Below are 15,605 nucleotides of genomic sequence, written 5' to 3'. Positions count from 1 at the left end.
AATTAGGAAATACAGCAGTTTCACAGAAGCGGGAAAGAATCTGTAATCTCATCACATAAAAATGATCATCTTTGTGTCCCTTTAGACTTTTTTTCAATGCACAATCCCTGGAAAACGCATATAACAACAAATGAGCCAATTTCTTCCACTTTAAGCCTATTGTGAACATTTGTCCATTCCAGAAAATAAAATTCTACAGTGTCCTTTTTAATGGTTGTGTAATAATCCACTAGATAGATGCTTTACAATTTAATTAATCCACTAGTTTTAATTGGGTATTTTTTAATCTTTCAGAAATAACTGAAGATAAAGTGGAAATTTATTTCACTAGTTTAAACAATAATGTTTCTTAAAAAATAATAATGTCTCTTATGGTCTACACTAATTCAGAACTATGCCGTGAAGGGATTGTCAGAAATGTAGTTCCAGCTTAGCTAAGTTGACACGATACAAATCCACCACAGTTGATACCTTCTCAACTTGGCATCCATGTGTACCTTTTAGAATCATATTTAACTTACTTTTCAAACGAGGACAATAGCATCATTCATGCTTCCACCCAACACAATGCATAGATGGATAAGACTCTGGGGAAACTCTCACTAATGAACAGTAAGAGCAGCAAACCTCATCTGTACTTAGATACTACAATGTTTGTACATGTTTTTATGATTATGGTCTTCAAACCATTTCTCAATATTTGAATCATTAACTAATTAAAAGTGCAGAACCAATTCATGGCATCCTGTAAAAAAACCATGGGCTTAGTAACAAGAAAACAAAAAATACATAAACATGGGCTCAATAATGTTCTGGATTTGTATAATCAGTCACTCAACTCTTACTCCAAAGGGAAACTGACATTTGTAAAGATTATATAAAAAAGAAAAGCAAAACAGAAAACAAAAAGCCTTTTAGATCATCTGGCCCATCTCCATATGAATTTTGTGTCACGTATTTTTATCTATTTGGATTGTAAACGTAGCCCAGGCCAGAGATGATGGTGGCTCAGACCCGGGTCACAGCAGTGGAATCGAGAGAAGTAAATGAATTAAAGATATTTTGATAGCACAGCCAAAAAGACACGCTATTTTGGATGCAGAGGGTTACTGAGGAGAGAAATCAGGATGACTTCAACATTTTTGGCCTGAGTGATTTTGTTATACCATTTACCAACAAAGGGATGACTGAGGGAGGAGCCAAGTTGAGAGGGAAAACAAGGATTATTCAGAAGAGTATTTTGCTTCTGCCAAGATATCAGCAGTAAGGCATCCCTGCGACGTCCTGTGGGTACCTGCGATAGATCCGGGCTGGATTTTTTAAAAAATTGATAACATATTATTTTATCAATTAATAACAATAATAATTATTATCATCACCACTACTACATCGGGAAGTAGAAGCTCAGCAACCTAGGGCTGTCTCAATCCCTTGAAAAAAACCGCCAACGGGCAAGGCAGAGCTGTGCAAATGTTCCCATTCATGCTCCAGCGCTGGGAACCCGGCGCGCGTCGCATCCAATCAGCTTCCAGATCCCCTGCGCCACGAGTGGGCGGGGCTCCGATGGGTCCGGCCGTCTCCGCGGCTCAGGCTTGGCCACGTTTGAAGCCCCGCAGGTCCTTGAAGGTACATAAATAGCCTTTAAATCCCTTAGCGAAGAATTGCGTTCCTATTCCAATTTGAGATTAAGGAAATTAAGTAATTAATTCTATTTCCTCCTGGTATTTATTCGTTTGATTTAGTGTCTTATTGTCTCCTCTGGGCCTGTAGTCCACCTCTGAGCTTTGCGGATCTGCGGCTCCCCGCCCCGCGCACGCGCGGGGGAGGTGGAGGGCGGGCCTGTTTCCGGGCGGCGCGTGGGGCGCGAGGCCCGGAGCTGCCTCGGCCGCCACCGACATGGAGACTCTGTACCGAGTCCCGTTCTTAGTGCTCGAATGTCCCAACCTGAAGCTGAAGAAGCCGCCCTGGGTGCACATGCCGTCGGCCATGACGGTGTACGCCCTGGTGGTGGTGTCTTACTTCCTCATCACCGGAGGTAACGCGGGCCGGCCGGGGCCCGAGGGGCTGCGGCGCGGAGAGCGGACGCGCGCGGGAGGCGAGTCCGTCCCGCCGCTCTCCCAGCCCCGGGGGGCGTCGCTCTGCTCCCGGCCGTCCCGTGAGGTGGAGGGGAGCCCTGGGGTCCCGGGCGGTAACGTCCGGGTTCATTCGCCGTCACTCCCTGCCCGGTGTCTGGGGACAACTCGCGTCCCCGCTCCCTCCGCCTTTCCTCTCCGCCAGCCGCTGACCCCGGGGGTCCAAGTCAGATACATTTTTCAAGCCCAGAATCGTTGCTCTTTTTATTGCTTGCCACGCGCTGTTGGACAGAGGTGCGGGACAGTCCGCTTTGTTGGGCCCACTCTCCTTCCACGGTCAAGTGCGCGTGGGACTTTTAACTTGTGTTTGTCTGCGGTCCCCGGTCCCTTGGAAGAGACTTGACAGTCCTTACGTTTGTTAGCGCAAAGTCAGGGTCCTGTGTTGCTTTTTGCATCATCTGGCAATAGCTAAGGGTGGCATTTTGCGAAACCACAGTTTTGTTAAATATTTGAGATTAGGGATGAGGTTTGCAGAAGAATCTGGGCCAGAAGTTGAGAATTTAAAAAAATAAAATTAACGTTACTGTTAAACGCTTCTGAATTATCTATCTTCTTATCCTGTCCTTTTCAAATAGAAAATTGCAAAGGGGCGTCTCCTTGCGTATTGGTGAGCTGGCAATCCGACTGCGGGCTTTTCGCAGCCACCACCCTTTGGAGCCACAGTTCTGAGATTTACTCAGGACTGTGCTACTGCACTTTTAGGTCTGGGGAAGTTGCGTACTTAATTTGGAAATTATAAAAATGAGAGCTCTACAGATTAAGGACAGCAAAAGTAGTTCTACTTTTAAGGGAAAAGCCACATAATCATTATTTTTCATACCTGTTTTGTGAGAATAGTTGGCACTGAAGAGGGAAGAATCTAGAATTTAGGGGTCTTGGAGTCCACTTGCTCAAGGCTTCTTGGGCGTGCCTCTGGGTCATGGTCCTCCAATTTGGCTCAGGACAAATCTTTTTAAAATTAAAAAACAACAACAGCAAAAAACTGAGGGGTCTTATCGCTTGCCCCAATCTAAAATAGTGACAGTTATCTTACGTTCATTTAAATAAATCGCATTTTAAATATTTTTTAGTTGGCAGGGTACTAGTTAGCATTGCTTAGCGTTAACATTTGCTCAGCACGTTAATGGCTACGGTAGTATTGAATAAACACAGAATGCATGTGCTTTTTTTTTTTTTTTTTTTTGAATGAGTGATAGAGTCTTTATCTGCAAGTCACTTTGGTGTAACCCTTACTAACCTTGGAGCCTGATCCTTCATGAGAAGCCTCAGTTTTCCTTCTGGCCGCTTTTCCCCTGTTGATTATTGTATTGGGGAGATTTCTCTGCTCCAGCTGCTGGGGGAAAATAGAAAGGACACCTTTTAGGGACCAAGTCCATGAAGTATCATGTATGATGAATTGGTTTTGCTACTGGGAGGAAAAGAGTCTCTTCTTAAAACTGTAGGTGTGCTTTTATAAACAAACGATATTTATTGCTGAGAAATAGTCAGCAAATAGTATTGAGTCCCTGTTAAGTTCTAGGCACTAGGTACTGGAGATAATTGAACAAAACGTAAGGATTGTGCCCTCTTGAAGCTTATAATGTCATGTGAAATAGCACATAATTTCTTTCCACTAACAGTTGTCACAAATGCAATGAAGGAAAAGAACAAGAGGTTATGAGAAAATAGTGGGAGTTGGGAACATCATTTAGATTGGAATATGGTTCCTGAGGGAATGAGGTGTAAGTTAAAACCTGAAGGGCTGGGGGAAAGGTTATGTTAGGCAGAAGGCAAAGCAGGACAAATATGGGATCTAGAGACCAATTAGGTGGCTTTTGTAGTTGACTTAGACTATACTATATTGATGGCCGTGGAGATAGAGGATAATATAATGAAAAGTATGTTGGAAGTAGATTCAGTAAATCTTGATGAATTCATCAGGTACAGGGGACGAATGAAGTGGGAGGGAATCTTACCCATTTCTGATTTGAGCCCTTGAGTAGATGGAAGTGTCATTTTTCTAAGATTGAAGAAATAAAGTTTTTGGTGGGAAATGGTAAACCAGAGAGGTCACTTTGGGATATAATCGATTGGATATGCCAAATTTGCAGATAAGATTCTAGACCTGTCAAAAGAGGTCTGTGTTGAAGTTGGTCAATGAACAGATGATTACTGAACTCCCATGAGATTTTGAAAAAGATAGACAAAGTCCCTGTTCTGAAGCAGTTGACCTCCAGTGGTGTTAATGTTATTTGAGAGGTCTTGTCGCATTGAGAGTCTACAGTGCCTAGAATTGAAAGCCCGGGGAACTCAATTTGGAGAGAATGTAGAGAGAAAAGGACAATGGACCAAGCCCTTAGAGACTCCAACATTTAGTGGTTTTGTAGAAGAGGAGGCTCAGTAGAGAGGTTGCAAGAAAACATGGAGAGGAGTGTCACAAAAGTCCTAAGAAGAGGGTGTTTTTCAAGAAAATGGGTTTAGTAAACTGGATTGAGTGCTTCTGAGAAGCCTCCTAAGATGAGAACTGAGAAATGTGCATTGAATTCGACAACATGGAAGTCATTGGCAACCTGCTAGAGCAGTCTGGGTGGCAGAAGGTAGATTGGAGTGGGTGGAAGACTGAAGGATGGGTAAGCAAGGAAGGGAAGATGGCAAGTTTGACTCATTTTTTTCCAGAAGGAAGCCTGACTCCCTTTCAAAAAGGAAGGATAGAAATAGTATTATTAGCTAGGAGGGTGTGAAGTCCAGGGGGGGCTTCATGTAGGGAAAGAGAGGTTGACAATATAGGAGGAAGGACAGATATGCAAAGAAACAAAGTCCCTGAGAAGGCAAGAAGGAACGGAGTCCTGATAATTTGCAGAAGGGATCCCACGTTGATAGGGGGAGGGACTCTTCTTTAGCGTAGCTGGAGAGGAGATAGGTTGGATGCTTCTACCAGAAGTTTGTAGATTTGGTGGGGAGAAGATAAGGGGATTCCTATGTGAATGCTTTGTCTGGCTAGGGTGAGGGAGACACAGGCTTGCTTTGCTTAAGAAAAGCTGGAGATGAGGATGTTTGAAAACAGTGGAGAAAGTAAAGAGTAGGTAGATGTTGACGGTGGAGATTGCGAGAACTATTTATATTGATGAACATTAATGTTAATGATCATGACATTATGACATTAATGATGAACAATAACATTAATGTTTATGAATCTCTTGTACTGCTAGTCTGCCTCATGATGTGATTATAAAATGTCCTTGTTTCACATTTAAGCAAGAAAATTTCTCTCGTTAACCTTTTCATTCACAGAAACAAATCCAAGCACATGTGGACCTTTTTTTCGAACTAAAATACAGCCATTAATGCTAAATCTCCTTTATTGTAGAATCATTCCTGAGTATGAGCAACTGTTATCGAATAAATTTCCTTTATGAAATTTGTACTCCTTTTAGAGATAATATCGTTTTAGAAGTAATTCTAAAACATCAAGTGTACCATCTGAGTGGCTTATTGGAAGCTTAGAATAGCTGAGCCTCATTTGATTATAATAATACACTCAAAGCAGTCCTGTTTAAAAGTAAATGAACCTTTAGAGACAATGAAAAGTATAATCCTATCTTTAAAAATTAGGCATCCAATCTAATTTTCTCTGTTGGCTTTCATTTAGGAATAATTTACGATGTTATTGTCGAACCTCCAAGCGTTGGCTCGATGACTGATGAACACGGGCACCAGAGGCCAGTAGCTTTCTTGGCCTACAGGTAAAAACAGCTTCTTGAGCGATTTGGTAGCAGGAAGGAAGGTTGCCGGGGTTTGCCTGCCTATTCAAAAACACAGTAGAACCTATGAGATCCATCGGTATTTAGACAACAGCTGTTTTAAACTGCTGAATTCTGAAATGCCAGGAAGAGGGGCAAGAGCAAGAGTAGAAGTATATGATTTACTCATTTATTAGGAAATCAAGTATTTCACAGTGATTGATGTATCACCAATTTAAAGGAGGGTGTCAATTTAAAATACATTTATAAACTATTCTCGGGGTCAGCAGACTACAGCCAGTTTTTTTGTTTTTTTTTTTCTGTAAATAAAGTTTTATTGAAATCAGACATGCCCATTTGTGTGTCTTTAGTCTGTGGCTGCTTTTAAGGTACAGTAGCCGAGTTGAGTAAGTGTGACACACGCCATGTGGCCTGCAAGTCTAAGATTTTTACTATATGGGCATTTAAGAAAGTATTTGTGGACCCTGGGCTATACCCTTAAATAACAAAATTAATTTTTGAGGCTTGAGGGTTTCATTTCAGCAATGAAACACCATTCCAGGTTTGGTTCAGCTGAACAATGCTTATGTTACTTCCTAAAATCTGTTCGTCATCTATGGTGAATGTATCTTGCTCTTGCTCTGTGAACCTATCTTGTCCTTCCTCAATAAACATTGTTTCATGCTTGCAAAGAAATAAAATCTACTTGATAAATATCTACCTAAACGTAGCTATATGCTTATATTTACATTTAAATATATTAAATATGTATATTTATGCATAGGATATTCCTGGAAATAATGATTCTGATTCTCTGGGGAGGGGAGCTCAATGACAGGAGACCTTGATGGTGGGGAGACCTTTCATAGTGTCCTCTTTTGTACTGTTTGAATTTTGAACCTGGTGCATATATTGTGTTTTCAATGAAAACAATTAGCAAAAATATATCTGTCTTCTTTACATATGCCTATGTGTAATCATCCCTTTAACAGAGCAATTGGCTTTTTGAGGTCCCCGAACTCTAAGAGTCCGTTGAAAGCTCTGTATTTCTAGAAAAATCAGACACATATACAAGGGCTGTCCAGGAAGTATCCAGCCATTGTTAATCTAATGAGAACAGATACATGGCTGGGTACTGTCCGGACGGGACTTATGTATACACACACAAATTTGCATGTAATAATCAGGATTTATAGCTCACTGAAGTCCTTGTGGGGTTCATGGAGCCTTATTTAAGAACACTTGCTTTTAAAATATTTCCCCTTGAAACAAGAAGTTTATTAATTATTACCATAAAACGTCAAGAGGCCGGGCGCGGTGGCTCACGCCTGTAATCCTAGCACTCTGGGAGGCCGAGGCGGGTGGATCGCTCAAGGTCAGGAGTTCGAGACCAGCCTGAGCAAGAGTGAGACCCCGTCTCTACTAAAAATAGAAAAAAATTATATGGACAACTAAAAATATATATATAGAAAAATTAGCCGGGCATAGTGGTGCATGCCTGTAGTCCCAGCTACTCGGGAGGCTGAGGCAGGAGGATCGCTTGAGCCCAGGAGTTTGAGGTTGCTGTGAGCTAGGTTGACGCCACGGCACTCACTCTAGCCTGGGCAACAAAGTGAGACTCTGTTTCAAAAAAAAAAAAAAAAAAAAAGAAAACGTCAAGAAACACTTCTAACCAATACGAAATTCGTTTGAAATTGGTAGTAGAAATTTAAATAGCATAACTTTTAAAAGCTAAGCTGGAGTTCTGAGTAAAGGGTTCATATACATAAAATAATTGGCCTTTCTTAGCTAATAATTAAAATATGAGTACATATTTTATATAGACAGTTGTGTTCATTTAGGTTTTAAAACACTTTTTGAATGTAAGCTCCATGAAGACAAAGATTTTTGTCTGTTTTATTCATTGTTGTATCCCTGGAATCTAAAACAATGCTTGATACCCAATAGACTCTCAATAAATATTTGTTCAGTGAATGAACATATGAATATCCAGATTTTTTTTTATTTATTATTATTATGTTTTACTGTGGTCATCCTTTTCTTTTTCAGAGTAAATGGACAATATATCATGGAAGGACTTGCATCCAGCTTCCTGTTTACAATGGGAGGTTTAGGTTTCATAATCCTGGACCGATCCAATGCACCAAATATTCCAAAACTCAATAGATTTCTTCTTCTATTCATTGGATTCGTCTGTGTTCTATTGAGTTTTTTCATGGCTAGAGTATTCATGAGAATGAAACTGCCGTAAGTTATTTGTCTAATCAGCAGTTTAATTTATGTTACAAATTGGTGAATGATTACCTAGACATCATAAAATCATAGGAAATTTGATTTAACTTTCATTTAGACAGGTGAAAAGTCCAAGAACCAAAGAAATTTGTGACTTGCTCAAGGTTATAGCTGCAGTTAGTAGCAAAATTGAAACTAACAGGTCTTCTTGGCTGTCACCCCCATGCACCTCCATGAGAAAATTTATTTTGTCTCAGTATCACGGACTGAGGATATTTATTGTTTCCTAAAGTGCCTTTTGGTTAATCTGTAACAGGATTCCAGTAGTAATGGTAATAGTAGGAAATACTTTCAAGCCATTGATTGTTGCTGCTGTTTGAATGTTGGTGTGAAGAAAACCTATTAAGTCTTGCATGGGAAGGGAGAATTGTTGCCCCTCACAGACATGGGGGACAGAAAAATAGATAGATATTTAAAGATTTGATTCAAAACTTTCAACGTCTTTAGAAGAAAAATAAATTGTTTTTTGGCATCTTTTACAATTCAGTTCCACTTACAGTCATTAATTTGAAATGTGAAGTCTAATCACATTTCCATATATTCTCATTCCAATGCATTAGTAACTTGGGCAAGCACAGCACAAAGATTAGTTCCTAGCAATTTTATTTTTTAGGGACTGTGTTAAACATCAGTTGTCAACTATACTGATTTCTTAGTGTGTTTGAGTTTCACAGTTCACTCCTTCTATGGCTTAACCTGTCCCTTGTCTGTAAGACTTCCGGGGTACAGTTTGCAGACTTCCCCTAGAAAGCCAGAAGTCCCCATCCCCCCACCGCAATCGTCATGTTCCCGTCTTAGCCCTGGCAGGATAGGAAGAGAGCAGAGGGTTCTTCTTTAGCTGAACTTCTGTGTGGCCGAATAGCCCCTCAGTCGCCTTTGCCAGTGGCCCTTATTTTCCTCTGGGGAAAACAATTCTGGCCATTGGCTAAACTGTATGAAGACTTAGGTACTCCAGCCTCTGCCTTTTGTTCCCTGTTTTTCTGCCCCTGTTGGAAATAAGTCGGCATAGCCTAGCAAAGGATACCGGTATGTAAGAAACTGAAGTTTTCATAGCAGAGCAAGAAAAGAGGAGGCTCCCAGAGAAGATAAAGAGGCTTCTAGAAATTAACGACCAAGACAGAAGAAAGAAGCCTTTGGAGGCATGTAGCAGAACGGAGGAAGTGACCTGCTTTTGCTTCTAGAACCTGATTTGTTCTCATTCTACCCCATGTTCTCATTCTTCCTTATAGTGTTAGGCCCTCTCCCTAGGATGGATATTAAATAAGAAAAGAAGTATTTGTCTTTTCGCTCTTGCATTTGACTTTTAAGATAATAGAGCCATCTAATGCTTACAAAAAAGCTTTGGCAAGTGTTTAATTCTCTGGATTGCCTCCATCTTACTTTTATAATTATTTATGTAAACATCTGTCTTCCCACCCCCATTTTATAGGCCAGTATGCAAGATTATTGACTAAATTCAAGCTTGAGGGTGGGGAAATTGGGTATACTCTCTGGGTTTCAGGTATAGATTATGTTTAGATCTAATCAAAGCAGAACAGAGGTCTAAACAAAAAGTTACTACTTTCTGTAACTTGTTACGCAGCTAAAGCGAGATTTGAATTTTTAAGAGGAATGAATTTATGGTTCCCGCTTTGATATCATTTCTCATCTACCATTTCTAATGCCTGGCACCTTGGGTGTGGAGTGGGGAGAAATGATGGACAGTTTTGGATAAGAAGAGGAAGGAGGCCCGGCGCAGTGGCTCATGCCTGTAATCCTAGCACTCTGGGAGGCTGAGGCGGGAGGATCACTCGAGGTCAGGAGTTCGAGACCAGCCTGAGCAAGAGTGAGATCCCGTCTCTACTAAAAATGCAAAGAAATTATCTGGACAACTAAACTATATATATAAAAACTTAGCCGGGCATGGTAGCGCATGCCTGTAGTCCCAGCTACTCGGGAGGCTGAGGCAGGAGGATCGCTTGAGCCCAGGAGTCTGAGGTTGCTGTGAGTGAGGCTGATGCCATGGCACTCTAGCCCGGGCAACAGAGTGAGACTGTCTCTAAAAAAAAAAAAGAAAAAAGAAAAAAAAGACCTGATATCTCCACTATTAATATAATTTTACTAATTAAAACATGGCTTTATTTGATGCCTTGACTTCTGAAGAAATGTGGATGCTAATAAAATGAATGACTGTTCATTAACTATTTGCGTATATAGCAATACATTTAAAATGAAAAATGCAATTTTAGTCCCTAATACTATTAGTATAGGAGTAATTTTCATTGTGAAAATAAACATTTTCTAATATAATTTATGAGATCGTGTATGTGAAATTGTGTATGTGACTGTGTGTGTCCAATATGTTTTAAATGGACACAGAGTCAAAAAAATAAAGTGATGTTTGGGCAGGGATAGAAGACTTTGGTACAAGTTTTACTTGGTTTTTCTGAAAAATAATGAATGGCCATTAGAGTGTCTTTAGCCTCCACTCTTAGGGTGGTTTTAACTTAAAAACAGAATCTTAAAAATTAAAAAGGAATAAAAATGAAAGGTGGCCTGCGATAGTGTGGTTTTAATGGCCTGAGATCAGGCAGGTGTGAGGCCGGGAGTGGAGGGATGGGTTTCTGCCTTTAGGCAGGTCTGCTAGAAACCTGTACGTACAAAACTACTCTAAGTACATGCTGCTGCGTAATCGAGGAAAAAAGGCCTGCTTTACCCAGACTGGCAAAAACGACCTTTTGACAATTTGAAGTCATGTTTATTAAGCCTGGTGAGAAAAGCCAGGGAGCTCCTGAGTAAATGCGATCAGTTCAGAAAAGTTCTCTTACAGGGAGGAGGGAAATGCAAAATAAAAAATAAGATCATAGTAATACTTAAATTAACATCATTTAGGGAATGACGTGGTTCAGCTATGTGATTCCTTCATGTAACTGAAATGTAGCCCTACAAATACTTAAACATTATTTTATTCACTTTTGACATTTTTCTAGTGTGTAAGTTGCATTGTCACCTTTAACACAGCCGTATGCAGCAGGTGTTTACTCGATACCTGTGATTTGCAGGACACCGAGCATTAGGCAAGATTTTACCTTTTTAACTAAGGGTCATTTTATATTTGTGTTATAGGTAGTACTACTTTTCAGTGTTTTTAGTTTATTTCCTTGGTGCAGCCCGTCGCTCCCCATTGTTTTCAGTGTACACGATCGTAATTTCATCCTTTCCTTCCTCCTCTTGTCAGTTTGCCGGCCAGTACATGATTTGAGGAAATAGATGAACTCGCTATCTGATTGCCTTTTAAATCAGTACTGGCTGAAGGAGAGCTTAGTGGCTTGGCTTTGTAACTACGCTTTGAGATGTCTGAGAGTCTCTTCCATTTGCTTCCAGATCCGGAGCTCTAGTCCATAAAATTAAGGCTGTAGAGGGTCTGGCAGCTGCGTTGTGTCAGTAAAATCTCATATCCAAGGTTCATTTTGAGCAAATGGTAGCGGTGATTCCGCAGAAACAAAACATTTGCACAGCTGCCGGGGCCAGCGTGTTGTAGAGAGAGTGAGCAATCCGGAGTCCAGTTTGGGGCTTGCCACTCACTAGCTCTGAGACTTCCGATTAGTTCTGTGCACTCTCTTGGCCTCAGATTCCAAACCTGGGAAATGAAGTTAATAAGGTGCTCAGAGAGTTCCTGTCCAGATTAAATGAAACGGTGTCTTAGGTGCCCTCGAGCGTAAATGTCAGCGTCAGGGTTTTCATTGCAAAGATAAACAGAGTCTTGAAAGTTCTATGTTTCAAGTTGGATTCTGGCCACAGTTTCAAAAAAATAAATAAATAAACCATTACTTTTTCTAAAAGAAGACAGTGAGATTTCTAGGACCATCGGAGAAGCTAGTAGACCAGGAGTGAGGAAACTTGTGTTTTAACGCTGCTTCTGTTCCTTTCCGGCCTTGTGATTGTGAGCAAACCACTTAACTACCCCTATAGTCTCATACTCTTCACCTGGTTTAAATGAGAATAATATTCATACTTGTTCCACATACCTTTTTAGGATTGTTGCAAGGATTAAATGCAATAATGTATGTCATAGTATTCTGAGAAATTTCTGTGTTAGCGTTGACCTAGCACAGTGCCTGCCTTAATATGCAGAAGACACTCAATGATTATTTAAAGAGTGGATGCCTTAAAATAAAGGTTAAATAGAAGATCAGTTATGGTGGCTTTTCCTATCTCTAGTTGTTTTGTGAATTCTTGATTTACCTTTTTTTTTGAGATGGAGTCTTTCTCTGTCACCTGGGCTAGAGTGTAATGGTGTCATCATAGCTCACAGCAACCTCAAACTCCTGGGCTCAAGCGATCCTCCTGCCTCAGCCTCCCGAGTCGCTGGGACTACAGGCATGCGCCACCATGCCCGGCTAATTTTTCTATTTTTAGTACAGACGGGGTCTCGCACTTGCTTAGTCTGGTCTTGAACTCCTGACCTCAAGCGATCCTCCCGCCTCGGCCTCCTAGGATTACATGTGTGAGGCACCAAGCCCAGCCAAAGCTTTAGGTCTTAAAGTATCTTTTTTGTGAACCATCCAACATTATAGTAGCAAATTTATGTGAAGTCCTCAAAGTCAATTTATATATTCAAAGAACCTTTTGATTTTTACATTTTTATTCACTTTCGGAGTGGGGGAGTTGAGAAGTGTGAGGTTATACTAGAGTTGTGAGGGGGGTTGTGTTAGGGGACAGTTCTCTTTACTTAACATGTGGCTCGGCCAGGCTGACAGCAGCAGGCAAAGAGCGTATGAATTCTGGTAGGTTATTGGTTGCACATAGATCTAAGTCAAGTAGGGAGGTGAGTCCAGCAGCTAGAAGGGAGGAAAATCACATGCTTTAGTGCTTAATGTGTGCCAAGCCCTGAGGCAGACCTCAGTGTTATTACACAAGGTAGTTTTTAAACCTTAAACCCTACCTTACTGATGAAGAAACTTGAGACTCTACTAATAGCAGCTAACATTTGTCACGCGCTTACTATTCTGAGTAGCAGGTAGGACATGAGTAGATTCCCATATAACCCTTAAAATGAGGTAACCCCGTGTACAGATGACGAACCCAAGTGAGCCTTGGCCAGGCTTACCCAGCGAGCGGTAGGCGCAGGGTCAAAAGGAGAGCCTCAGCGAATACACGGTGTATTAAAACGCTTTCTTAATGTGGGCACTTTTACATGATTTTTCTATTTTTTTCCTGTTTCTATAGATCCTTAATTAATAATAGATTTTCAAGGGTTTATTGTAAAAGGAAAGGTGTGGAACTTTGTAACACGCTTTAATTTAAAAGGGGTTTCAGGGCTTAACTTGCACATTTAGTAAAACAATCTCCTATTGGATCCACAGAAGTTGGACCTTACCAACAGGTGCAGCTCAAGCACCTAAGTGCTACCCAGACGCCTCCTAAAGGAACAGAGGTGCAGGAGCAGATTTTTCTGGACACTGTTTATTGTGGGCTCAAAGGCCCACCTTCTAAGCGCGAATAGCTCCTGCCTCTCCCACGTTCTCCTCTGCTGATATTAGGGTTTTTAGAAATCTAGACTAATTTCTTTCCATAAAAAGGTTTTGATTTTTGTGGCAATTCCAAGTCCAAAGTAGATCGATTGACTCTTTAACTTTTTTTTTTTTTTTTTTTTTTTTTTTGAGACAGAGTCTCACTCTGTTGCCCAGGCTAGAGTGAGTGCCGTGGCGTCAGCCTAGCTCACAGCAACCTCAAACTCCTGGGCTCAAGCGATCCTCCTGTCTCAGCCTCCCGAGTAGCTGGGACTACAGGCATGCACCACCATGCCCGGCTAATTTTTTCTACATATATTTTTAGCTGTCCATATAATTTCTTTCTATTTTTAGAGGTGGGGTCTCGCTCTTGCTCAGGCTGGTCTCGAACTCCTGAGCTCAAACGATCCGCCCACCTCGGCCTCCCAGAGAGCTAGGATTACAGGCGTGAGCCACCGCGCCCGGCCGACTCTTTAACTTTTACGTAACATTTTTTTCTTTACTTCTTATTCTGTGTCGTTCAGCATACTGCTTTGTAACTTCATACACTGAGGAGGAAGGGTGATAGAACTGAGGCCTAGTATTTATTTATGTATTGGGGCAAGGGGGCAAGATATAAAATAAGGAACATAATGAGAAATCACACAATTATATTTTTGGATGTTAATTGGATTCACCATAAAATTTGGGCACTTTGGAATGTTGCTTCCTTTTCACTTTTCGTGCGTATGATTTTGTTTCTGCAGGGGCTATCTCATGGGTTAGAGTGCCTTTGGAGAAGGAATCAGTGGATACTGGATTTGCTCCTGTTGATGAAGTTTTAAAGGCTGTACCAATCCTCTAACACAAAGTGTGGAAAAGAGCGAAGAGCAGCAATGAAAGAAGTATCTAGTGAAGTGTATGAAAGCTTGGACCAGAATTTCTTCTTGGTATCAAAAACAAGTTCATCACAGTGTTTTTTCCTGCAGACCTATACTGACATACCAACGACATTAAGTGGCGTTTTCTTCTTAGTTTTTCATTTCTTAAAAATACCCTCCCTGTCTACAACTATACTATTAAATAAAATGATTATTTTTTACAACCCTCTTAACATTTGTTGAAGATGACACTTCTCATTTTCAGAAATTAATGTAAAATCAGGAAGCAAGATTCCATAAGCTGAGAACTCTGGACAGCTGGTCAGCTTTACCCACGGTGCTTTGCCTTTAAACAGAGTGTGTGACCGTACGTTATTTCAGAGATGTGTGTAAGACTGTGTCCTGAACAATAAGATGTGTGAAAGGAGCAGAAATAAATAATTTTTATAATTAACACCTTCCAGATTTGTTTTTTAACTGATAGTATTACTGACTTTTTGGTCTATAAATCATTTAGTCCTATCTTGTGACTGTCTTTAGCTGCTTTTGGTAGCCTAACGTTTTGAAATATGTTTGGCAGGATGCCTTGTCAGGTATTATAATAAAAATAATAATAATTATTATTTTTTGGAGACAGGAGTCTGTGTTGCCCAGGCTGGTCTGGAACTCCTGGCATTAAGGGATCCTCTTGCCTTGGCCTCCCAAGTTGCTAGGATTACAGGTGTGAGCCACCACCCCTGGCTTATGTTTATTATCTTGATTGTGGTATGGCTTCAAGAACATATACATAGGTCAAAACTTTTCAAATAATACATCTTAAATATGTGTAGTTTTTTTTAAAATGTCAGTTATATCTCAATAACACTATTTTAAAAAGTCAATCTTAGGCTGGGCGCAGGGGTACACGACAGTAATCCTAGCACTTTGGGAGGCCGAGGTGGGAGGATCGCTCGAGGTCAGGAGTTCGAGACCAGCCTGAGCAAAACAGTGAGACCCCATCTTTACAAAAAATAGAAGAATATTAGCAGGGTATGGTGGTGCACCCCTGTAGTCCCAGCTACTCAGGAGGATGAGGAGGGAGGATCGCTTGAGCCCAGGAGTTTGAGGCTG

General features: G+C 40.9%; 1 protein-coding gene across 2 annotated transcripts; it reads left to right on the top strand.

Annotated features, from left to right (window-relative positions):
• Positions 1 to 1,839: 1,839 nt before the first annotated feature.
• OSTC (oligosaccharyltransferase complex non-catalytic subunit) lies at positions 1,840 to 14,659 on the top strand. 2 transcript variants are annotated; one of them, XM_069459070.1, is made up of 4 exons: positions 1,863 to 2,035; positions 5,761 to 5,854; positions 7,901 to 8,098; positions 14,382 to 14,659. In XM_069459070.1, exons 1-4 carry the CDS (start codon positions 1,897 to 1,899, stop codon positions 14,398 to 14,400), a joined length of 450 nt encoding a protein of 149 aa, XP_069315171.1. In that variant the 5' UTR covers positions 1,863 to 1,896; the 3' UTR covers positions 14,401 to 14,659. The 2 variants fall into 2 exon arrangements, with proteins under 2 accessions (XP_069315170.1, XP_069315171.1); XM_069459069.1 differs by lacking the exon at positions 7,901 to 8,098 and having other exon boundaries at positions 1,840 to 2,035.
• The last annotated feature ends 946 nt before the right edge of the window (positions 14,660 to 15,605 follow it).

This window comes from Eulemur rufifrons, chromosome 26 (assembly GCF_041146395.1).
Source record: "Eulemur rufifrons isolate Redbay chromosome 26, OSU_ERuf_1, whole genome shotgun sequence".
Taxonomy (NCBI): domain Eukaryota; kingdom Metazoa; phylum Chordata; class Mammalia; order Primates; family Lemuridae; genus Eulemur; species Eulemur rufifrons.
This window is presented reverse-complemented; position numbering and strand designations above follow the sequence as displayed.

Excerpts from the sequence above, each read along its gene's own strand:
- OSTC (XM_069459070.1), top strand. The coding sequence starts at position 1,897 with ATGGAGACTCTGTACCGAGTCCCGTTCTTAGTGCTCGAATGTCCCAAC. Across the intron at positions 2,036-5,760 it reads TTACTTCCTCATCACCGGAG|GAATAATTTACGATGTTATT; the intron begins GTAACGCGGGCC and ends GCTTTCATTTAG. Across the intron at positions 5,855-7,900 it reads GTAGCTTTCTTGGCCTACAG|AGTAAATGGACAATATATCA; the intron begins GTAAAAACAGCT and ends TTTCTTTTTCAG.